General features: G+C 45.0%; 2 protein-coding genes across 2 annotated transcripts in view; one reads left to right on the top strand and one right to left on the bottom strand.

The window, feature by feature from the left end:
• LOC149468122 (uncharacterized) overlaps nt 1-24,604 on the top strand; it is a 162,572-nt gene that overhangs the window by 109,678 nt on the left and 28,290 nt on the right. The window lies entirely within an intron of this gene.
• LOC149468126 (uncharacterized) lies at nt 512-3,961 on the bottom strand. The gene has a single exon (XM_089670615.1). It carries the CDS (start codon nt 3,952-3,954, stop codon nt 2,806-2,808), a length of 1,149 nt encoding a protein of 382 aa, XP_089526741.1. The 5' UTR covers nt 3,955-3,961; the 3' UTR covers nt 512-2,805.

The raw sequence follows: 24,604 nt of genomic DNA on the forward strand, positions 1-24,604 counted from the left end.
TTTATAAAGTTTGACATGTTTGGTATCTATATACTTGATGCCAACCCCATATTTTATAATTTCACCAAATTGGGTCATATATTGTGTTCTTTGTGCACTAACATTATCTATTTTACAGAAAATATGTATTTGATAAACAGCTGTGCTAATATTCTGTGACATGAAAAATGGCAACTACCACTATTATATTCTCCAGAGTCTCTGATTTCAGAAAATAAAAGAAATGTTTGGGGTTTTAACTAATCATATGGCCTAAAATGTGAATATAACTTAAAAAAGCAAAATAATCTCTGGCAGTAAAAGAAAATACAGCAATATATAATATTTCAAAATCAAAACTATGGTAGCAACTAATGGCTTAAGAAGCAAACCCACCATATTACTCAACCAGGTTCCAACTAAACCCATCCAAAACATTGGATCCCACCTCCTCCCACCCAGGTTCCTGTTGGAACTCCTTTACCTTGTGCAGATATCCCCTTCTGAGATCCTCATGATCTAATATAAATGTACAACACTCTCTATCTGACACCATTTGTAGACTCCACCTTGGTCTGCCAAGAGATAGTCAGCTGCCATGCAGTTCTGTGACACCACCTTAGGTGGTGGAGCCACTTCTGCTGTCAGCTCTGCTATAACATCAATGGTGTCATTGGTTACCTGATCCGTGACTCCAGTACACCGGTTCATCTTACATATCTTAGATTCCCCATCCCGTCTATGAAGGGCTCACTGCATAAAGCATCTCCAATCCAGAGAAAATGTTTCTTCTCACTGGAAGGCCAGGGGAGTATTGGGAGAGATTGAGGCTTTCCCTTACAGATATGGGGGGGGGGGGGGGGGCAACATAACCTCAAGTACAGCTATGGGTGGAATTGAAGGGAAGCCATTTTTAGGGTACTCCTTCCACAAAAGAAGCAAATGTTATCTGGAAGGACTAGGAATCCATTGGACCAATGGGGATTAAACATTCTGCAATTACATTGAGAAACCATGAAATGTTACTGGCCTGTGATTGGCTCTCCTATTGTTAGTGAAGTGAGACTCCCTTTGTTGGTGTAATTAATGGAAAGAAACCATGTGAAATGTTTCTTCCAAATCCAAAAAGGTGACCCCCTTGGGTAAGTACCCATCCTAATATTCCTGATATGAGTTTGTAGTCCCTGCTATACAGGAAACACGTGGGCAATCATTTACACCTTTTACAGCAGGACAGTAAATATCAGAACACAATTCAAACAGAAGACCAACAGCAGGAAGTCTGCTAACTGAATGTGTAATGCAATCTGTCATTAGCATTCCCAGAGTTCCCTCTGCAACATAGTTGTATCAGTTGTTGGTCCTGTCTGTAGATCTGTTATTTCCCACCTTCTGTAACAGGGTGACAACCCTGATCATTCTGCAGGAACATTACACAGCAGCGTTGTCACCCTGTACAGGGAAGTCTTAGATAGATTATAAGTAAGACACACAACAAGTAAAGTCCAACTTCAGCTAACTCTTCTACAGCAGTTACAGCAACAGGTTCTCTATAAGGTTCAACCCACCATATGAATGGAAGTTGACAGTTGTAAGCACCCCCAGCAGTGTTATATGGTGTTTCCCAACCATCCAACTTTCATTTTGTCAAATAGCTTGGCCTTTTACAGGAAGCAGAAAAAAACTGGGAGGGTCAACAGGTAATAAAAAAGTTACAAGGGGAGACTCGGAAAAACAAAAACGTTTATGCTAATGACAGATTGCACCATTTATGTAATTATTGATTTTGCCCATTGTTACACTGTGGCGCCGATGTCTTAACTCGTCCATTCAGAGTCATTAAGGTGAACCCCAATAAGAGGAATTTCAGTCTCCCAGAAGAAGTGGTAGGAATATGACCGCACACTTAGCACTTTGTAAGTTCAGATCTCTTGCAGTTGTACCGTGTGAATAGTTTATGGAGAGGAGCAATAGCTGGACAGAAAAAAAAAAAGATAACAAAGACATCCAATCTTCACCTGATAGAATCCCTTTTGAGAAAACCAGATGAAACACAAGTGGCCAGCTGGGATTAGGTGGTACTGTTGAATATGTCCCCTAAAACAGCATTAACTCCATGTTGGATGGCCTACAGCAGCTTAAGAAGTTACTCTCTAACCAAACAGAGACCTCTATCTGGCTGGTATCTCAGCTACAGACCTGCCTGGAAAGATGTCATCCATGCGAGGATATAGAACATGGAAAGGAGGCATTGATCATGGGAGAGGAGGTGGAACATGTAATAGGAAGTGTGGACACGGTGGGCTTAGCTGGAACCCTCAAGCCTAGCTTATGATGTATCAATTCTCAAAAGAACATGGAATGGACTCTCCTAATGAGGTTTCAGAGGCTTGGCAAGAAGCCATTGGACCCCATCCTAGACTCTGGTACTGAGGCATTGTTGGTCATGTATTGGTTGGTCAGATTCTGTCAATGAAGAAAACGCATGGGAACATAGCTCAGTTAGTGAATGATGAAAATGAATTACATGTTCAGTCAATGCTCCATAAAAAAGGATAAAGATGAGGAAAACAGTTCAGTCATTGCTGCTTATCTGAAAAAAATGTCCAAAGGTAAAATATTCACAGGCCTTCTAGGAGTGTTCCTGATGGACATAAGCACTAAACCCAATGCATCCGAACATTAAATTCCTGATTGTTCACAGATTTTTTTTTCTAAGCAGCATTTTGTCTTTTTATGTCTTCCGTCATTTGTGGGAAGACATTGGGGCTGTGAACCTAATGAGACAGCTTCAACTTCTTTAATATTGTCCAATCTTCTGGATTTTCATTTATGCAGCTCAAGCTTGTGAATCCTCTGGTGACAGATAAGCCCGGCATTACCTGTAAAAGCTTTGTCACATTCTGAACATTGATATGGCTTCTCTCGAGTGTGGATCCTCTGGTGTGTGATAAGATGTGCCATCCGTGTAAAAGCTTTGTCACATACAGAACACTGATATGGCTTCTCTCCGGTGTGGATCCTTTGGTGTGTGATAAGATGTGACTTCCATGTAAAATCTTTCTCACATTCTGAACATTGATATGGCTTCTCTCCAGTGTGGATCCTCTGGTGCATGATAAGATGTGACATCCGTGTAAAAGCTGTCTCACATTCTGAACATTGATATGGCTTCTCTCCAGTGTGGACCCTCTTGTGTATGATAAGCTCTGCCTTGGTTGTAAAACATTTGTCACATTCAGAACACTGGTATGGTTTTTCTCCAGTGTGAATCCTCTGGTGTCTGATAACATTTGACTTCTGCATAAAACCTTTGTGACATTCAGAGCACTGATATGACTTCTCTCCAGTGTGAATCCTCTGGTGTCTGATAAGATGTGACTTCTGTGTAAAAGCATTGTCACATTCTGAACACTGATATGGCTTCTCTCCAGTGTGAGCCCTCTGGTGTGCTTTAAGACTTGACTTGTGTGTGAAAGCTTTGTCACATTCTGAACATTGATATGGCTTCTCTCCAGTATGAACCCTCTCATGTAAGACAAGGTAATCCCTCCGTTTAAAAGTTTGATCACATTTAGAACATTGATATAGCATCTCTCCAGTGTGGATCCTCTGGTGTGCTATGAGATCTGACTTCTGTGTAAAAGCTTTGTTACATTCAGAACACTGATGTGGCTTCTCTCCAGTGTGGATCCTCTGATGTCTGATAAGGCGTGACTTCCATATAAAAGCTTTGTTACATTCAGAACACTGATATTGCTTCTCTCCAGTGTGAACCCCCTGGTGTGCTATAAGATGTGACTTCTGTGTAAAAGCTTTGTCACATGCAGAACATTGATATGACTTCTCTCCAGTGTGAATCCTCTGGTGTGTGATAAGCTGTGATTTCCATGTAAAAGCTTTATCACATTCAGAACACTGATATGGCTTCTCTCCAGTGTGAATCCTCTGGTGTGTGATATGTTTTGCCTCCATTGTAAAATCTTTGTTACGTTCCAAACAAGAAATAGCTTGAAATGACTCCTCTTATGTATACTTGGGTTGGACTTTACTGTAAAGCAATTGTCACTTCCAGAACACTGAAATGACTTTTCTCATGTTGTCCTCTGAGGTTGGATCAGTGTTGAAGAGGACCCAAAGCACTTATGACATTTAGAACACGGATATGATTTGTGTCCTGTGTGAATCCTCCAGTGAACTGCAATAAAAACTTTCAGTCAATTAAGACACCCAGATGTTTGGTTTGTATTCACGAAGACCAGCATGATCGAAAACATGGTTCATCAATCCACCTGTACAGACAAAAAAATAAAAATCAGAATTCTATATAAAGGGCTAAAGTTCTTTTTAATTTTTAATGATTATTATTAAATATATCATATATATCATCGTGGGCTGTGTCAGCTTCATGGTTGTCCTCAAAGGCCAGTTGTAATTGTAAGAGTAGATGTCCAGAGCACCTCACCCCCCCCCCCCCCCCCATTACATCAGATGTCAAGAACCTCACACCCTCAGGTGAGAAAAATGTAAATGAGCAGCTGAGAGAAGAGCTAAAAACACTAATACCCCCACAAATCTATCCTAGACATTCGATCTAAAATGTAACAATTGCAACTAGAAAACCCTCAACTGAGGGAAGAGATAATGACACCAAAGATACAAATGGAGCTCAACAATCAGGAAAGAGAATCAAAGGGGATGTTTTATACAAAGTACCCATCAAGGAACAACAGACCGGTGAGACCAATCAGCTTCCGAAATGTAACAAGACAAAGACCAGCAATAGCCAAGACAACTCTACTAATCCTGAGACCACAAATAGTGATGGCCGAACACCCCCCTGTTCAGGTCGCGGTCAAACATCCGAACCTACAGAATGTTCTACAGTAAATGTCGAACACGAAGGACTGAGAGATGTCTTACCGCATCTGAGTATGAAGATACCTCTCAGTTACTAAAATCCGGCATGAGTTATATGATGAAATCACGGTGTATTTTAGTAGTGAGACATTCATTCATGTTCCTGGTGTCAGTGGGGTTCCCCACTGACAGCTGAATGTCAAAAGAATTGTCAGCATTGCCCAACAATTAATAAAAACATCTTGTTGTCCCCCCTCTCATCCACACCAAGCCCTTCGGGTCTGGTATGGATTTTGAGAGGAACCCTCCATGCCATTGTCCCCACAAAATTCATATCAGACCCTTATCCAAGAAAGCAGCTGGGCAGGTCAGGAAAGGGGGGGCAAGTGCCCCCCTCCTGAACCATACCAGGCCACATGCCCTCAACATGGGGGGGTGCTTTGGGCCGGGAGCCCCCAAACCTCCTTGTCCACATATTGATGGGGACAAAGGCCTCTTTCCCACAACTGTAGCCTGTGGTTGTGGGGGTCTGCAGCCTGGGGGGCTTATTGGAATCTGGAAGCCCCCTTTAACAAGGGGACCCCAAGATCCCGGCCCCCTCCACCTATGTGAATGAGTAGGCGGTATATGGTACTGCTACCCATTCACAAAAAAAATTGTAAAAAGTGATAGGACAAAGTCTTTGAAAAGTCCTTTATTAAAAATAAACATTTAAAAAATGTCCCCCAAAGTAGCTCCAACATCAATCATGATGCCACCACCACCGCTACCCAAAAAAGGGGAAAAAAAGCTCCGCTTGCGACACTGGCTCCTGGCTGTCTGACAGCTGCGCCCCTGACAACAGTTTTCATATACCCCGCCCCCTTGTGACATCACCACGCACTGTGATTGGTCAAAGTATTACACCTGACTTGTGATTAGGTGCATTGCTTTGTCCAATCACAATGCACTGTCAGGGCACAGTGCATTGTGGGGCATGGTGGGCAAACAGCCCACTGAACACCCGTACCGTTTGTGTTTGCCGAACACACGAACGGCCCATGTTCAAATCAAACTTAGGTTCAACTCGAACATGAAGCCCATCCCTACAAACAAACAATCATCAAACCACAAGAACAGCCAACAAACTCTGGATTCTTTTTGTTATTAATAGACTCCAATGGGAAATATCTAAACACCAAACGGCTCTTCCCAGGAACAAGAGACAACAAAATTCAAGTCCAACAACTGAACAAGCGATAGGAGTCATCAATGATCCGTATTTCACCAAGCCCAAACATATCATCATACACACCGACCCAAACATATCATCATACACACCGACCCAAACATATCATCATACACACCGACCCAAACATATCATCATACACACCGACCCAAACGTATCATCATACACACCGACCCAAACGTATCATCATACACACCGACCCAAACATCCTCCAGGGACAAAAGGAAGCCTCTGAGAATAAACTATTACAACTAACAGAGACCGCACAACAAAAATGTCCTCACTCCAACATCATACTGTCCTCCCTAATTCCAAGGATGGACATAACAAACAATAGAAAACTCAGCGAATCAACACAGAGCTGGCAGATAAAACCAGGTCAGAGCCTACCATTCACCTGACACAACATCATTCCATCATGACCCAACACCTCTATGACTACAAACACCTCAACTAACAAGGGGGCAGTCAACTAGCAAGAGAACCCAAAGACATTGTACTGAATGGAACCCACAACCCGGGATCTGGCACAAACTATCTCAGATGGACACAATGGGGCTGATTTACTAAAACTGGAGTGTGCAAAATCTGGGGCAGCTGTGCATGGGGGCCAATCAGGTTCTGACTTCAGCTTGTTCAATGAAGCTTTGACCATAAACCTGGAAGCTGATTGGTTCCCATGCAGAGCTGCACCAGATTTTGCACTCTCCAGTGTCTCATTGTCATCATAGGCCGTGTCCAGAATGACCACCCATCCCCCCTTATCAGCTGGCTTCAATGTTATATCTCACCTTGCTGCTAATGATGGCAATGCACCTTTCTCCTCAATGGTCCCATTATTAGGATATGACCCCAGAGTTCCTGATTATAGACTGTCATACGTCACCATCTTTATCATCCAAATGAAGGAACATTTCTGCTGCTGCATATGTAGTGGGTGGTGGAAACTTCCATTTTGTCTGTCAACCTCAGACAGACCTACTCAGTGGTGTGACTACAGATGATCCCTCAATATCACCTCTCCAAGAATAATGTCCCTTCTATCTAATATTCCTGAAACATCTATACAAGTCCTGTGCCAACAAAAACTTCTTCATGATACCTTTAGGGCTAAAGCCCAAACCTTTCCCCAGAAGGTCCATCTTACCCGATGTCAGTCCAGCTGAGGAGAAGGCGACAATTCCGTCTATTTCTGTTGATGATGAATCATCTGTTGGGATGGTTGGATGAGTGGGAGATCCCTTGTTGCAGCGTTGATGTTTCCTACCTCCCCTGTGGCCGGATCTCTGCTGTTTCCTTGATTCTGATGGACAATATGAGGTCGGTGTTGTCCCTCTATAGATCCTAATAAAGTGCCTCCAGCAGAGGAGGGAAGTGATGGGTCAGAGGCTGTAGAAGAAGCTCTAGTGAGCAGTCTAGATGGACGAGGTGAGTCTTGTGTAGGTGGTGCTCCAAGAGTACGCCTGATTAGTAGACATTTAGATGTTGGACTCCTTCAGCTGCTCGGCTGACAATGCAGACTGCAGTGTAGACTCCACCTCTGTGATCTGTACAGCCAGACCAGGTTCTTCCTTCTGGAGAAAGGAAACTGGAGAACAATGGAGCTCTTGTTTAGGACTTGTGTAAACAGACCACTGGACTCCTCCCTGTCCACAAACAGACCACTGGACTCCTCCCTGTCCACAAACAGACCATTGGACTCCACCCTGTCCACAAACAAAGCCGGGGTCAGTTTACCTCCTAGCCCCCCATATAATAAGCTGTGCTTTCTAATGTTCAGCTAAAGTTATCTTTTTACATAGACAAGACAGTTGTCTTTTTAGGAACTTCTCAGGAGGACTTTGATCTGGTGTCATTTACCCAAAAAAAACCCTTCCCCTCCTCCACTAAGAACACCCCCTTCTCCCCCCCACAGAGGAAACCCCTCCCCCACTAAAGACACCCTCTCCACTGAGGATACTCCATTCCTCTCCTTTCCTCCTCTGAAGACACTCCTCCCCCTCCTTTCCTGCACTGGTGTTGACACCCCTCCCCCACTAAAGACACCCTCTCCACTGAATATACTCCATTCCCCTCTTTTCCTCCTCTGAAGACACCCCTCCCTCTCCTTTCCTGCACTAGGGACACCCTTCCCCCTCCCCTTCTGAGGACACTCTCTCCCCTAGTGTTGTCACCCCTTCCCCACTCAAGACACTCTTTCCACTGAGATCATCCCTTCCAGTTTAACATGTTGCCACCCGGCCTATAGCCAGATGGCAGCCGGGCGAAAAGCTCGTCCCTCCGGGTTTACGCCATATGGCAAAAATAAAAAAAAATTATGAATTTTTTTTTTTTTGTGCTGTCACCAGTCAGTGTCCCTGATCACCGCCATGACAGTTATATGATAATTCTGTACTGCACTGGTGACAGTATATAAAAAAATAGTGAAAATAATTTTTTTTTAATTTCTTCAATTTCCAAAAAATTATGACAAAAAAGTTACAACTTCAAAAAACTCGCCATGCCTCTTATGAAATATGTCACACTGTCTACTTTGCAAAAAGAGGTAATTTGGGGGATATCTGTACCGTCCTGACATTTGGGGGATATCTGTACTGTCCTGACATTTGGGGGATATCTGTACCGTCCTGACATTTGGGGGATATCTGTACTGTTCTGACATTTGGGGGATATCTGTACTGTCCTGACATTTGGGGGATATCTGTACTGTCCTGACATTTGGGGGATATCTGTACCGTCCTGACATTTGGGGGATATCTGTACTGTCCTGACATTTGGGGGATATCTGTACTGTTCTGACATTTGGGGGATATCTGTACTGTTCTGACATTTGGGGGATATCTGTACTGTTCTGACATTTGGGGGATATCTGTACTGTCCTGACATTTGGGGGATATCTCTACTGTCCTGACATTTGGGGGATATCTGTACCGTTCTGACATTTGGGGGATATCTGTACCGTCCTGACATTTGTGGTATATATGTACTGTCCTGACATTTGGGGGATACCTGTACCGTCCTGACATTTGGGGGATACCTGTACCGTCCTGACATTTGGGGGATATCTGTACTGTTCTGACATTTTGGGGGGATATCTGTACCGTCCTGACATTTGTGGTATATATGTACTGTCCTGACATTTGGGGGATACCTGTACCGTCCTGACATTTGGGGGATACCTGTACCGTCCTGACATTTGGGGGATATCTGTACTGTCCTGACATTTGGGGGATATCTGTACTGTCCTGACATTTGGGGGATATCTGTACTGTCCTGACATTTGGGGGATATCTGTACCGTCCTGACATTTGGGGATATCTGTACTGTCCTGACATTTTGGGGGGATATCTGTACCATCCTGACATTGGGGGATATCTGTACCGTCCCGACATTTGGGGGATATCTGTACTGTCCTGACATTTGGGGGATATTTGTACTGTCCTGACATTTGGGGGATATCTGTACTGTCCTGACATTTTGGGGGGATATCTGTACCGTCCTGACATGTGGGGGATGTCTGTACTGTCCTGACATTTGGGGGATATCTGTACCGTCCTGACATTTGGGGGATATCTGTACTTTCGTGACATTTGGGGGATATCTGTACTGTTCTGATATTTGGGGGATATCTGTACTGTTCTGACATTCTTGTACTGCACTGGTGACAGTATATAAAAAAATAGTGAAAATATTTTTTTTTTAATTTCTTCAATTTCCAAAAAATTATGACAAAAAAGTTACAACTTCAAAAAACTCGCCATGCCTCTTATGAAATATGTCACACTGTCTACTTTGCAAAAAGAGGTAATTTGGGGGATATCTGTACCGTCCTGACATTTGGGGGATATCTGTACTGTCCTGACATTTGGGGGATATCTGTACTGTTCTGACATTTGGGGGATATCTGTACTGTTCTGACATTTGGGGGATATCTGTACTGTCCTGACATTTGGGGGATATCTCTACTGTCCTGACATTTGGGGGATATCTGTACCGTTCTGACATTTGGGGGATATCTGTACCGTCCTGACATTTGTGGTATATATGTACTGTCCTGACATTTGGGGGATACCTGTACCGTCCTGACATTTGGGGGATACCTGTACCGTCCTGACATTTGGGGGATATCTGTACTGTTCTGACATTTTGGGGGGATATCTGTACCGTCCTGACATTTGTGGTATATATGTACTGTCCTGACATTTGGGGGATACCTGTACCGTCCTGACATTTGGGGGATACCTGTACCGTCCTGACATTTGGGGGATATCTATACTGTCCTGACATTTGGGGGATATCTGTACTGTCCTGACATTTGGGGGATATCTGTACTGTCCTGACATTTGGGGGATATCTGTACCGTCCTGACATTTGGGGATATCTGTACTGTCCTGACATTTTGGGGGGATATCTGTACCGTCCTGACATTGGGGGATATCTGTACCGTCCCGACATTTGGGGGATATCTGTACTGTCCTGACATTTGGGGGAAATTTGTACTGTCCTGACATTTGGGGGATATCTGTACTGTCCTGACATTTTGGGGGGATATCTGTACCGTCCTGACATGTGGGGGATGTCTGTACTGTCCTGACATTTGGGGGATATCTGTACCGTCCTGACATTTGGGGGATATCTGTACTTTCGTGACATTTGGGGGATATCTGTACTGTTCTGATATTTGGGGGATATCTGTACTGTTCTGACATTCTTGGACCTCAAGAAAATAGATTGGCTGTCAGTACTTCAGGATTGATCAATATTCTGATATATCACATAGCTTGTGAACTCTATAACTTCCCTACAGACTAAATCATAAATAATAATTTGGGTTATTTTCACCAAAGACATGTAGCAGAATACATCTCGGCCTAAATGTATAAAGAACAATTATTTATTTGCAAACTTTTATAACAGAAACAAAGAAAAACGTGTTTTTTTTTAATTTTCAGTCTTTTTTTGTTAATTTAGCAAAAAATAAAAACCACCAAAAGAAAGTTCTAGTTGTGTGAAGAAAATTATAAAATTTTAGTTTGGGTACAATGTTGAATGACCGTGCAATTGTCATTCAAAGTGTGAGAGCGCTGAAACCTGAAAATTGGCCTGGGCAGGAAGGGGGTAAAGTGCTCGGTATGGAAGGGGTTAGGAAGCTCTGGGTAGTTCTGGTTATTAAGGATACGTGTGAATGTGGTAAAACCTTGAGATTGGAAATAATATTTGGCCTTGCTCCAAATTCTGTCAATCAGTGCTAGAGTGGGGAACTGTGCTAGGGCTTTGAACTCACCTGCTTCCAGGCATTCCACTAAATGATCTGTGGACACAATCCCTAGAAGAAGTGAACTGACCGGGTCTGGGTGTGGATTGTCCCGCCAGGCTGGAAAGTGTTGTAACTGGGCCACAATATAATAAAGAGAAGGATTGGGAACCTCAGGGCCTCCCATATCTTTAGCCTCCTGTAGAGTTTCTAGTTCAATCCAAGGCGTGGCATCCACCAGATTAAGGAGCCAAACACCATATCAAATCTTCTAAAGATCCGTATCGGAATCCAAACAGGGACGTTGTGCAGAATATAAAGTCATTGAGGGGCCCAGATCATTCTGATGAAGTTACACCTCCCTACCACGGATCGAGGGAGTTTAGTCCAGCTAGTTGTTTTCTGTTGAAATGTTTTAATTAATGGAAGTCAGTTTAGATCTGTATATTTCGATAGAGTGGGGTGAATGATAATACCCAGATATATAAAGGAGGCCACTATTTCAATCTGCGCAGCTTCAGGTGGTATGGGATGTGTAAGGGTGTCCAGTGGGAGAAGGGTGGACTTATCCCAATTTATTGAGAAGCCGGAGAAGGAGCCAAATTCACTGATTAATGTCATTAGGTGTGTCAATGAGGCAAATGTATCACCCAAAAACAGAAGGGTGTCATCACCATAGAAAAATACTTTCTCCATCTGCTCTCCTCTACAAAAACCATTTACCCGGACCCTCTCCAATGGCAGCCACCAGAGGTTCTATCACTATAGCGAATAACAGCGGGTAGAGAGGACAGCCCTGCCGTGTCCCTCTGCCTAGTGTGAATGAGATGGACAGGGCATTGTTAACCCGAATGCGGGCCGACGGGGCACGATAGAATCATTGAATCCACAAAATGAAAGTGTCCCCCAGGGTTACATTTCACAAGGACTTGCCAACGGTATCTCCATTCTACACAGCCAAACACCTTAGGAGCGTCCGGAGACAAAATCGCCATCACCCATATTATCAGAAGGGATTTGAAGGTTAAGATAAAGCCTATGACTATTGATTGCTGTAGATCTGAATGAAACCCGACTGATCCGGGTGAATAAGTGTAGAGATAACCCTAGTCAGTCTGGTCACCAGTACTTCAGTAATAATTATGAGGTCTGAGGTCAATAGCGATATGGGCCGGTAGGATTCTGCTAAGGTTGGGTCCCTCCCCGGCTTCAAAAGTACGACTATTATTGCCTCATACATGGGGAGGGAGTTCTGTTCCAATGCCACCTGGAGTATTTTAAGTAGTTCAGGTAGAAGTATTCCCCCAATTATTTGTAAATTTCCATGGGCAGCCCATCTCCACCAGGAGCCTTGGAATTGGAGTATGAAGCTCCAGCCATCTGCAAGTCTTCAGGAGTGAGTGGTGCTTTAAGCTTTTGCCTTTGATGAATAGTAAGTTGAGGAAGTGTTAAAAACTCCCGCATGGTAGAGTCATCAGAAGACACTTTGGGAGAGTAGAGCGTTTCATGAAAAGATCTAAAGCCTTGTAAGATGGAGGGGGTATCTGTGACCAATTGAGTCGAGGACAGTTTTGAAGAAGAGATATGAGAAGATGGTTACTGAGCTTTTGCAATGATTGCGAGAATATGACCCGTCTTTTCCCCCTCCTCAAGGCTTCAGAAGAAAAAATGTTTATTTTCAGCATGCTGAAGTTGGACAGTGCGCAGAAACTGTTGTGCCACAAGCACCCCCTCTCTTGGCCGGCCTCAACCTCCCACTGTCTGGAGTTAGTCTTCATTCTGGAAATGTCTTTGATACACATGCCTCTAATATATGCTTTCAAAGCATCCCAAACAATCATAGGAGATGTTGAATGTCTGTATCCAAGTAGAAAGCCTTGTAATTGTTTATGCATTAAGTCAGTGAAGAGAGTTTCCACAATGTAAATGTAGAAGACCTTTTCAGGGACAAGGATATACGCATTGGGAAATGATCAGATAGGCTAAAGAGGTCACCTGAGGTGTATATGGTAGAATCAGATTGGAACCCAATGCCAAATCTTTATGGGATAGCGAAGAGTGACATTAAATTTGAGCATCTAGTGGGTGGAGGGATTACCATAAGTCCCGGAGTCCAATTTCCTTCATATGGCGTTCCAAAGGAGTGATTTGTCTAGGGCCAAGTGGGGATAATTTTTTAAGAGATCTAAGGAAGTATCCAAAACTGTGTTAATGTCCCCCATTACCAATAATGGTGTTTGTGGATGGGTGGCTATAAATTGAAACAGACATCTCACCATCTCCATATGAAATGGTGGAGGTACATACATATTTGCAAGAACACATAAATGAGAGTCCCAACTGTATAACAGAAATATATAACGACCCAACGGATCTATTTTGGATGAGATAACCATGAAAGGTACTCCTCTGACAGCCATTATACTCATGCCCCTAGAGTATTGACAGTGTGTAGTATGGAACTGAAGGGGGAACTCAGAGCGTTTCAAAAGATGAAGAGTATCCAAAGTCATGTGAGTCTCCTGAAGGCATACAATGGAAGGGTTTTGATGGCTGAGGAATGTGAAGACAGACGTTCTCTTCTTTGGGTCATGCAGGCCACGGACATTCCAAGAAAGGACAATATCCTTTTGATTACTCATAGTTATGAAGGAGGTTATGAAGACTAGGAGTGTGATTCCTCCGGGGTAGTGTTCCATGTCCCAAGGAAGTGTTTGGTGGGATATCGTCAGCACGATATATACAATTATAGGGAACACCCAGAGACGATGGATCTCCTGAGACAGCATAGCAAGTGAAAAAAATATAAAAAATACCAGCTTAGGCCAAAACATGGGCAAACCTGAGTCAACTCAAAAATACCCCGCAGGGTAGGAGAAGGGGGAAGCAAAAGGACTATATGTGACATTCCAAAGGGTGTAGCCATGAGAGTCATCTGTTACTAAAGCAAAACAGGCAATCTACTCATCCCTGAACTCCGCTTTCATACTAAGGGAGAGACAAGGAGAAATTTGAGTTGGGAACGCTGGGCAATGGATAAGTCATACTGGAGCTGGACATAAGTGCCTTTCATTCCTATCCAGCCAGGTAGCTGCTGCTGCAGGGGAGTCATAGAATTGTACAGAGCCATCTGTTATGACTCGTAGCTTCTCAGGATAAAGCATGGAGTAAGACACTTGGATCACACGTAGGCGGCATTTAACATCAGTAGATCTGGCTCGCTAACGCTGGATTTCAGCTGAGAAATCTGGAAATATAGATATTTTTGCACCTTGTATGTCCATGGCAGGTTGTTGTCTAGCAAGATGGAGGATGACATCTCTATCCATGTAATGTAAAAGTTTCAGTAGACAAGGTCTGTCAGGGGCCCCCATTGGAGGAGGACGGGGTGGGACCCGATAGGCTCTTTCCACTGAGAAAAAAGGTGTTAGGTCATCTTTGCCGAATGTATTCAGTAACCAAGTCTCAATAAATCCCACAGGATTCTTTCCCTCAGCTTTCTCAGGCAAGCCTACCAGGCGAAGGTTGCTCCTACGTAGGTGATTCTCCATGTCCTCTGATCTGGCCAGGTGCTCAGATGTTTTCATGGTGTTAGAATGTACATCTTGTTACAATGGAGGGAGTTCATCCTCCAATGTGCTCACCCTGCCTTCAATGGTGGTCACCCTCTCTGTCATCTTGTGCATATCATGGCGGATAAATAAAATGTCCTCTTTCATGCGTTTATATTCCACAGTAAGCTCTGTGAGCGATGTGCCATGAGTGTGGACTGCTGTTATTTCTTTCAGCGATGGTTCTGGGGGTTCAGGAACCTCTGCATGGCTGTCAGAGTGGGGAATAGGAGAGCAGGTACTCACTGTGCCGGAGGACAGAGAAGGCATTGCAGATGCCTGAGGGAGCTGCCACCCCCTCTATCACTCATCGCCATCTGCCCAACACAAGAAGTACTGCACTTCATTATTTACTTCATGATTTAGTCATGAAGAACAGCATGCCTGAGCCCCACCAGAGGTCAGAGAGTGAGGAAAAAAACAGAACTGTCTTTTATAGGAGGGACAGTGATAAGGGGATTAGAGGACGAGGGTCCCCACCCCCTCTACCACTCATCGCCATCTACCCAACACAAGAAGTACTGCACTTCCTTATTTAGTCCATGATTTAGTCATGAAGAACAGCGGGGCTGAGCCCCACCAGAAGTCAGAGAGTGAGGATGTGATGGGAGTGACTTTTGGGGGTGGGGGGACTCCTGTATCAGCTCCCCATATTCCTCTTATATGTAAGCCACTCTGTACCTGTTAGAGGTACAGGGTGATCTGTCCTGATATTGTGCAGACATGTATAGGTGGGGTGTAGGGGTTGTTCATTTTACACTGTCAGGTGCTGCATCCCATTGTTCTACTGTATCTTGCTTGCCAGCAAACTATTATGGGATGTATGTGTTCCTGTATTGTCTACTGTCAGGTGGTGTATCCCATTGTTCTATTGTGTGTCTTGGTTTGGTGGGGGGTGTTTCCGGCAGCCCTTCCCCCGGATAAGACAGCCTGCTGAGGTGTTTCCTGTTACTGGTTGTATTTCCCCGCCCTGTGTATATATCTTGTGTTTGTGTTAAAATAAAGCAGTCCACTTCCTGTCTTATTTCATGTATGGTCAGCGGTGGTGTCTGCGGTCGGTGTTCGGACAGGGAAGTGAGAGCTTAATGGAAATACCCTAACGCAGTCGGGGTCCAGTTCCGTTACAGAGGAAACAACCAGAACTGTCTTTTATAGGAGGGACAGTGATGAGGGGATTATAGGACGAGGGTCCCCACCCCCTCTATCACTCATCGCCATCTTCCCAACACAAGAAGTACTGCACTTCCTTATTTAGTCCATGATTTAGTCATGAAGAACAGCGGGGCTGAGCCCCACCAGAGGTATTGTACCCCCACCGGCAAGTATTGTTTTTAATCTTTATCCCTGCTGAGAGCAAGCCGCAGGGCTCTCCTTTCAGGTGCCAGCCTCTGCCACCCCGTCTGTGTGAACCTCTCCTGTACCTACTATGCGGTAGAGGGTAGAGGGGATGGAGGAGAGCGGACATGTTCACTCCCTTCTTGTCCTGACCCAGAAGTGATGTTATGAAAGATTTCCCGACCATCGAGGCCGGCAAAGAATGTAATGCGGTGCGTTGTGCACTATATTACATCCAATGGAGTACAGGGGAGACATTGGGGGTCTTTTAGACCCTGGATGTGTCAATAAAGAGAACCTGTCATCAAAAGTCATCACATAGAGGACTTTGTCCCCTTAAGTAAAAATGTTTTTTTTAATTGTAAACATTTAAAGTTACACCCAAGTACATAACTCCTCCCCTTAAAAAATGTTGAGGTCCCCCCACCCCCACATATACAGTCATGGCCGAAATTGTTGGCACCCTTGATATTTCTCCAGGAAATCATGTATTTCTCACGAAACGTATTGCATTAACACATGTTTTGCTATACACATGTTTATTCCCTTTGTGTGTATTGGGACAAAACAAAAAAAGGGAGGAAAGAAAGCAAATTCGACATAATGTCACACAAACCTCCAAAAATGGGCTGGACAAAAGTATTGGCACCCTTTCACAACTGCGGATAAATAAGAATGTTACAAGCATGTGATGCTCCTGTAAACTCACCTGGGGCAAGTAACAGGTGTGGGCAATATAGAAATCACACCTGAAAGCAGATAAAAAGGAGAGACGTTCACTTAACCTTTGCATTGTGTGTCTGTCTGTGCCACACTAAGCATGGACAACAGAAAGAGGAGACGAGAACTGTCTGAGGACCTGAGAACCAAAATTGTGGCAAAATATCAACAATCTCAAGGTTACAAGTCCATCTCCAGAGAACTAGATTTGCCTTTGTCCACAGTGCGCAACATTATCAAGAAGTTTGCAACCCATGGCACTGTAGCTAATCTCCCTGGTCGTGGACGGATGAGGAAAATTGATGAAAGATTGCAACGCAGAATAGTCCGGATGGTGGATAAGCAGCCCCAAACATGTTCCAAAGACATTCAAGCTGTCCTGCAGGCTCAGGGAGCATCAGTGTCAGCGCGAACTATCCGTCGACATTTAAATGAAATGAAACGCTATGGCAGGAGACCCAGGAGGACCCCACTGCTGACACAGAGACATAAAAAAGCAAGACTACAGTTTGCCAAAATGTACTTGAGTAAGCCAAAAGCCTTCTGGGAAAACGTCTTGTGGACAGATGAGACCAAGATAGAGCTTTTCGGTAAAGCACATCATTCTACTGTTTACCGAAAACGGAATGAGGCCTACAAAGAACAAAACACAGTACCTACGGTAAAATATGGTGGAGGTTCAATGATGTTTTGGGGTTGTTTTGCTGCCTCTGGCACTGGGTGCCTTGACTGTGTGCAAGGCATCATGAAATCTGAGGATTACCAAAGGATTTTGGGTCGCACTGTAGGGCCCAGTGTCAGAAAGCTGGGTTTGCGTCCAAGATCCTGGGTCTTCCAGCAGGACAATGACCCCAAACATACGTCAAAAAGCACTCAGAAATGGATGGCAAAGAAGCGCTGGAGAGTTCTGAAGTGGCCAGCAATGAGCCCAGATCTAAATCCCATTGAACACCTGTGGAGAGATCTTAAAATTGCTGTTGGGAAAAAGTGTCCTTCCAATAAGAGAGACCTGGAGCTGTTTGCAAAGGAAGAGTGGTCCAAAATTCCGGGTGAGAGGTGTCAGAAGCTTATTGATGGTTATAGGAAGCGACTGATTTCAGTTATGTTTTCCAAAGGGTGTGCAACCAAATATTAAGTTAAGGGTGCCAATACTTTTGTCCAGCCCATTTTTGGGGTTTTGTGTGACATTATGTCATATTTGCTTTTCTGCCTCTGTTTTATATTTGTTCCAATACATACAAAGGGAATAAACATGTGTATAGCAAAACATGTGTTAATGCAATACCTTTTTTGTGTGAAATACTTGATTTTCAGGAAAAATATCAAGGGTGCCAACAATTTCGGCCATGACTGTATGCATGCCCAAGCATAAGAGCACACGCTGGAGCTCCTACACGTGATAACATTGATTGTGATACACGTTACATATCGCCGGTCACACCAGAATGAGAGGATAATTCTAGGAGCAGACCTCCTCCGTACTCTATACTGATGACCTAGAAGGGGCTATAAATGTGTCCCCTATAGATAATACCGGGACTAAAGGTTGTCACCATTTCAGCACACACAACTTAAGGTTTGACATGTTGGATATCTATTTACTCGCTGCAACCTCGGCTTTTATATTTTTACACATAAATGGGTCATTTATTGCTTTTTGTGCCCTGAAATCAGCTTAAGTGTATTTTTTAATGAAATTTTGCATTTCCTAGACTTTGTGATAATATTTTGTGACATAAAAATTTGGAACTGCTGCTATTTTATTCTCTAAAGTCTCTACTTTCAGAAAATTGATATTTTGGGGGTTTTGTGTCATCTTCAGGATAAAATTATTTTTAACGTGTGCAAAAAATGCAAAAAAGGGCTCTGGGAGTGAAAGGGAGAAAGGATAAGCAGGACACTCCCCTTTCCTGAGGAGCAGCCAATCGGTTCTCATTACACTGCAAGGTCTCTCCCCTCCCTGCTAGTCGCCGGGTGCGGTGCTGGAGACAGGCGGGGGAGGGGAGGAGGAGATAAACAGAACAATGTTACACATATTACACATTTAAGTTGTTATAAAGCCCCTTTTGTTTTTGAAACCCCCAACATTCCTAAAATAGCCTCAGATTTATATACATTTTCTGTTACAAAGGAATGTTTCCTTCCTCCTGAGCAGCAATGTAAGGGGCTCTATGCTCCATACTCCTGACCCCGGCACTCCATCATTGTGTTGGCTGCATAGTGTAATGATTGCCCATTGGCTGCCTGTGTAGTGTCATCATTGTCCTTTGTAGGCCATGTATGGTCAGGATGGTCCTTGTCTTGTCTATTTATTGTCAGTGCTGTTTGTTTAGAGGACCATATTACTAGAATTTATCTCCACAATGAGGGGAATGTTCCGGCCCCAGAAGTGGGGGAATGTTCTGCCCCTGAAGGGGTTCATCTGGGTTCCCACACTATATATGTGTGTATCATCATCTGCTGGAGATAAAAGACGTCACAGTGACTATGGAGGAAGAGGACGGACATGACTATGGAGGAAGAGGACGGACGTGATGGTGGAGGAAGAGGACGGACGTGACGATGGAGGAAGAGGACGGACGTGACGATGGAGGAAGAGGACGGACGTGACGATGGAGGAAGAGGACGGACGTGACTATGGAGGAAGAGGACGGACGTGACTATGGAGGAAGAGGACGGACGTGACTATGGAGGAAGAGGACGGACGTGACTATGGAGGAAGAGGACGGACGTGACGATGGAGGAAGAGGACGGACGTGACTATGGAGGAAGAGGACGGACGTGACTATGGAGGGAGAGGACGGACGTGACTATGGAGGGAGAGGACGGACGTGACTATGGAGGGAGAGGACGGACGTGACTATGGAGGAAGAAGACAGACGTGACTATGGAGGAAGAGGACAGACGTGACTATGGAGGAAGAGGACGGACATGACTATGGAGGAAGAGGACAGATGTGACTATGGAGGAAGAGGACAGACATGACTATGGAGGGAGAGGACGGACGTGACTATGGAGAAAGAGGACGGACGTGACTATGGAGAAAGAGGACGGACGTGACTATGGAGGAAGAAGACGGACGTGACTATGGAGGAAGAGGACGGACATGACTATAGAGGAAGAGGAAAGACATGATGGGGGGTTACTGGGTGTAAATAGAACATAACATCTTATTACCTCCTCTGCTGCCACTTCCACCAATGTCTCCTCTCAGCTTCTTCCTAAATTTCCTTCCTGTACCTGACATCACTTCCTGTCTGTACCTGACATCACTTCCTGTCTGTGCCTGACATCACTTCCTGTCTGTCTTCCATAGAGACTTCCTGTCTGGGTAGAAGTGAGATCCCCACCTTGTGGAGCTCAGAGGAACTGCAGCCCCGAGAAGCATCTGGTAGTGTGACCCCGGCCTTGTGCTGGGTGTGTATGGACTGTAGATCCTTATAGAGGGGTCACCTCCACTCCCACCAAGGGGGACAGAAATATATGACTGCTCGGGGGAGGGGTTTTGGCCCCTTTGATTTTGCAGTAACATTGATTGCAGATTTAGTCCTGTAGAACATCTGGTATATGGATACAAAGCCCCCCAGCCCAGAGTAAAGGGTGGAGAGTGATTGAAGTAGATGCAAAGTGGAAGCGGTGGACTTGCAGAGAACACTATACTGAGCACACAATATTGTCTGTCTCCATGGATTTGCACAGGATTTGAGATGATTTCCTATAGCAGCAAATCTGATGAGATGAATGAAGTGGGTGTAAAGTGGAAGCAGTGGATGTGCAGGGAGCAGCATCTTGAGCACAAAGCACTTTATGTTGTGCATGGATTTGCACACGGTTCAGTTTCCTTCATTTATTGATAAACCCCATAAGACCAATGAAGTGGGTGTAAAGTGGAAGCAGTGGATGTGCAGAGAATAGGATTTGGAGCCCCGAGCTCTTTATCTCTGAATGTCTCCACATATTTGTAGTGTATTTGTGATGATTTCTGTGCACACACAATAGGACAGCGCTGTGACACATAATGCTCTTCTAGATGACAGGGAATCCTTCCCTTTGTTACAGCAGCAGTCCGCTAGAAGGTTTTTGTAGGTTTGGAGTTGTTACACATAGCGCGGGTTTTATCCATTTATAGTGATGACATCATTGCCCAAATCTGGGGGTCACCAGCCATTTCCACCCTTTACTCCCAGCTGGGGGGCTTTGTATCCATATAGCAGATGTTCTACAGGACTAAATCTGCAATCAATGTTACTGCAAAATCAAAGGGTCCAAAACCCCTCCCCCGAGGAGTCATATAGGCCGGGGTCACACTACCAGATGCTTCTCGGGGCTGCAGTTCCTCTGAGCTCCACAAGGTGGAGATCTCACTTCTACCCAGACAGGAAGTCTCTATGGAAGACAGACAGGAAGTGATGTCAGGTACAGACAGGAAGTGATCTCAGGTACAGACAGGAAGTGATGTTAGGTACAGACAGGAACAAAGGAGACATTGGTGGAAGTTGCAGCAGAAGAGGTAATAAGATGTTATGTTCTATTTACACCCAGTAACCCCCATCATGTCCGTCCTCTTCCTCCATAGTCACTTCCGTCCTCTTCCTCCATAGTCACGTCCGTCCTCTTCCTCCATGGTCACGTCCGTCCTCTTCCTCCATGGTCACGTCCGTCCTCTTCCTCCATGGTCACGTCCGTCCTCTTCCTCCATGGTCACGTCCGTCCTCTTCCTCCATGGTCACGTCCGTCCTCTTCCTCTATGGTCACGTCCGTCCTTTTCCTCCATAGTCACGTCCGTTCTCTTCCTCCATAGTCACGTCCGTCCTCTTCCTCCATACTCACGTCCGGCCTCGTCCTCCATAGTCACGTCCGTCCTCTTCCTCCATAGTCACGTCCGTCCTCTTCCTCCATAGTCACGTCCGTCCTCTTCCTCCATAGTCGCGTCTGTCCTCTTCCTCCATAGTCACGTCCGTTCTCTTCTTCCATAGTCACGTCCGTCCTCTTCCTCCATAGTCATGTCTGTCCTCTTCCTCCATAGTCATGTCCGTCCTCTTCCTCCATAGTCACTGTGATGTCTTTTATCTCCAGCAGATGATGATACACACATATATAGTGTGGGAACCCAGATTAACCCCTTCAGGGGCAGAACATCCCCCACTTCTGGGGCCGGAACATTCTCCTCATTGTGGTGAGGTGGTCTTCTCATAGGAGTGAGCTGAGCTCTCCTGGGTTCGGTTCCAGTGTTGCTCAGTGAACTGGCTGAACTCAATCCTTCCTGAAGTCAATGGCAGCCAATGCACAATAGTTGGGCTAATAGACAAGGGGGTGTCAGACAATCACCCTGAGGGACATGTACAATGCAGGAATCCAGTTGGCCGGGAGCAGGGAGGTTTAAATGGTTAAAGTGAAACATTATAACTGTCCAACACCTATAACCCCTCCCCTCCCGGGCACTTCTACCCCCTCCCTGACCAGGCCGATTTTCAGCTTTCAATGCTGTCACACTTGGAATGACAATTGCGCGGTCATGCAACACTGTACCCATATGACAATTTTATCATTTTTTTGTGACAGATAGAGCTTTCTTTTGGTGGTATTTAATCACCTCTAAGTTTTTTATTTTTTGCTAAACAAACCAAAAACCACTGAAAATTTTGAGGACAAAATGTTTTTTTTTTAGTTTTTGCTCTAAAATTTTGTAAATAAGTGATTTATCTCCTGTACTGATGTGCGCTAATGAGGCTGCAGCGATGGGCACTGAGAGGCTGCACTGATGGGCACTGATGTGGAGGCACTGGTAGGTGGCACTGATGGACATTGACAGGCGTCACTGACGGGCACTAAAAGGCAGCACTCATATATAACACTGATAGGCGGCATGGATAGGCACCACTGATGGGCGCTGATAGGCGGCACTGACTTGCACTGATATGCAGCACTGACTGGCACTGGTAGGTGACACTGAAAGGCAGCTCAGATGAGCACTGATATGTGGCATTGATGTGCACTGATGGTCACTGGCAGGTGGCACTGATGAGCACTGACAGCTGGCACTGATGGACACTGACAGGTGGCACTGCTGGGGCTACACTGTTCATCAGGGCACACTGATCATCAGTGCCCTGATGATCAGTGTACATGTTCCCTCTGAGGAATGCCGATTACCGGCTCTCCTCTCCTCTGTCAGCGTGACAGCCCGAGAGGAAAGAAATGCCAATAACCGGAATTTCCCTGTTTACATGCGATCAGCTGTGATTGTGTCCAATCATAGCTGATCGCTCTTTGGCTCTTCAATCATATCTTTGGCTCTTTCCATTGATTAGTGATCCGCTGTGTCCAAGGGACACAGCACACCACTGATCGCCGTGCTGCGCACTCCCGGAGCCACACACGCATGGTTAGAGTGAGAGGACGTCATATGACATCCTCCCAGAACAAGAGAACCGCCTTGCACTTGTCATTACCTTATATGGCAGACAGGAGGCAGTTAAATGACATTTTTGGGGAGTGTCCTAATCTTGGGGGGTTTCCTAATATTGGGGGTTGTCCTATTCCTGGGGGGTTGTCTTCATCCAGGGGAATATCCTAACCCTGGTGGATGTCCTAATCCTAAAGGACATCCTAACCCTGGGGTATGTCCTAATCCTGGGGGGTTTCCTACTCCTGGGGGGGTTGTCCTAATCCTGGGGGGTTTCCTACTCCTGGGAGGTGTCCTAATCCTGGAGGTGTCCTAATCCCCCCTGTGAAGGGTATCTCTGATGTACAGAAAGTGCTGCAGCAGTGCTGACATTTACAAAGGGAAAAGTGTTTATCCATTTGTCTACCAGCACCTTCCTGGTTTACAGGAGTGCACGCCGCCCCCCTTGCTGCTCACGCTGTGGTTGGACACAGCATGAGTTTGTTGTCAGGCTTGCAGCCAATGATTGTGGCTGTGAACCTGCTGATAACTGTGGCCAACCACAGCACAGAGATGAGGGTGTTAGTGATCACACAGCAAGATCTGGCTGCTTCTTCTCCCTGATCTCACTTACCATTCAGAGCTGAGATCAGGAAGAAAATCCATCCAGTCTGGGAGTACAATCAGCACACATACACTTGTTAGGCACACAGTGAACCCCTTGATTGCCTTCCTGATCACCCCCGTCACCCAACCAGAGTCATTAGTACAGTGACAGTGTACAGTATTATCACAGATCTCTGTATTAGTGTCACTAGTGACATCAGTTAGTGTCCCCCCCAGTCAGTGTCAGTTACTGCCAGTCTCTGATTGGCTGCCACATTATCACAGTCACACTATAAATCGCTGATCACTAGTATAGTGTTTCTCTGGACTGGTATCCTGGTCATGGTCAGAACTATACTAGTGTCCCTGATAGTATGGTGTCGCCATAAATGCAGTGTTAGTAGGATCAGCCCTGATCACTGCCACCACTTGCATTTACCCCCCCAATAAATGCAATGTCGGTATCATTTTTCAGATCACTGCCATCTCTGATACATTGTCTGCAAAACCAGAGTCAGCAACATCTGAGCCTGATCTCTCCTACCACTAGCAGATCATTTTATTTCTAGCACACAAGCAGTCCCTGATTGCTAGCCAGGAGCTCTTTTTCCCAGAGTCACCACTAA

The sequence above is a fragment of the Staurois parvus genome, unplaced genomic scaffold, assembly GCF_062004578.1.
Source record: "Staurois parvus isolate SC_StPar_1 unplaced genomic scaffold, SC_StPar_1.0 ptg000092l, whole genome shotgun sequence".
Taxonomy (NCBI): Eukaryota; Metazoa; Chordata; class Amphibia; order Anura; family Ranidae; genus Staurois; species Staurois parvus.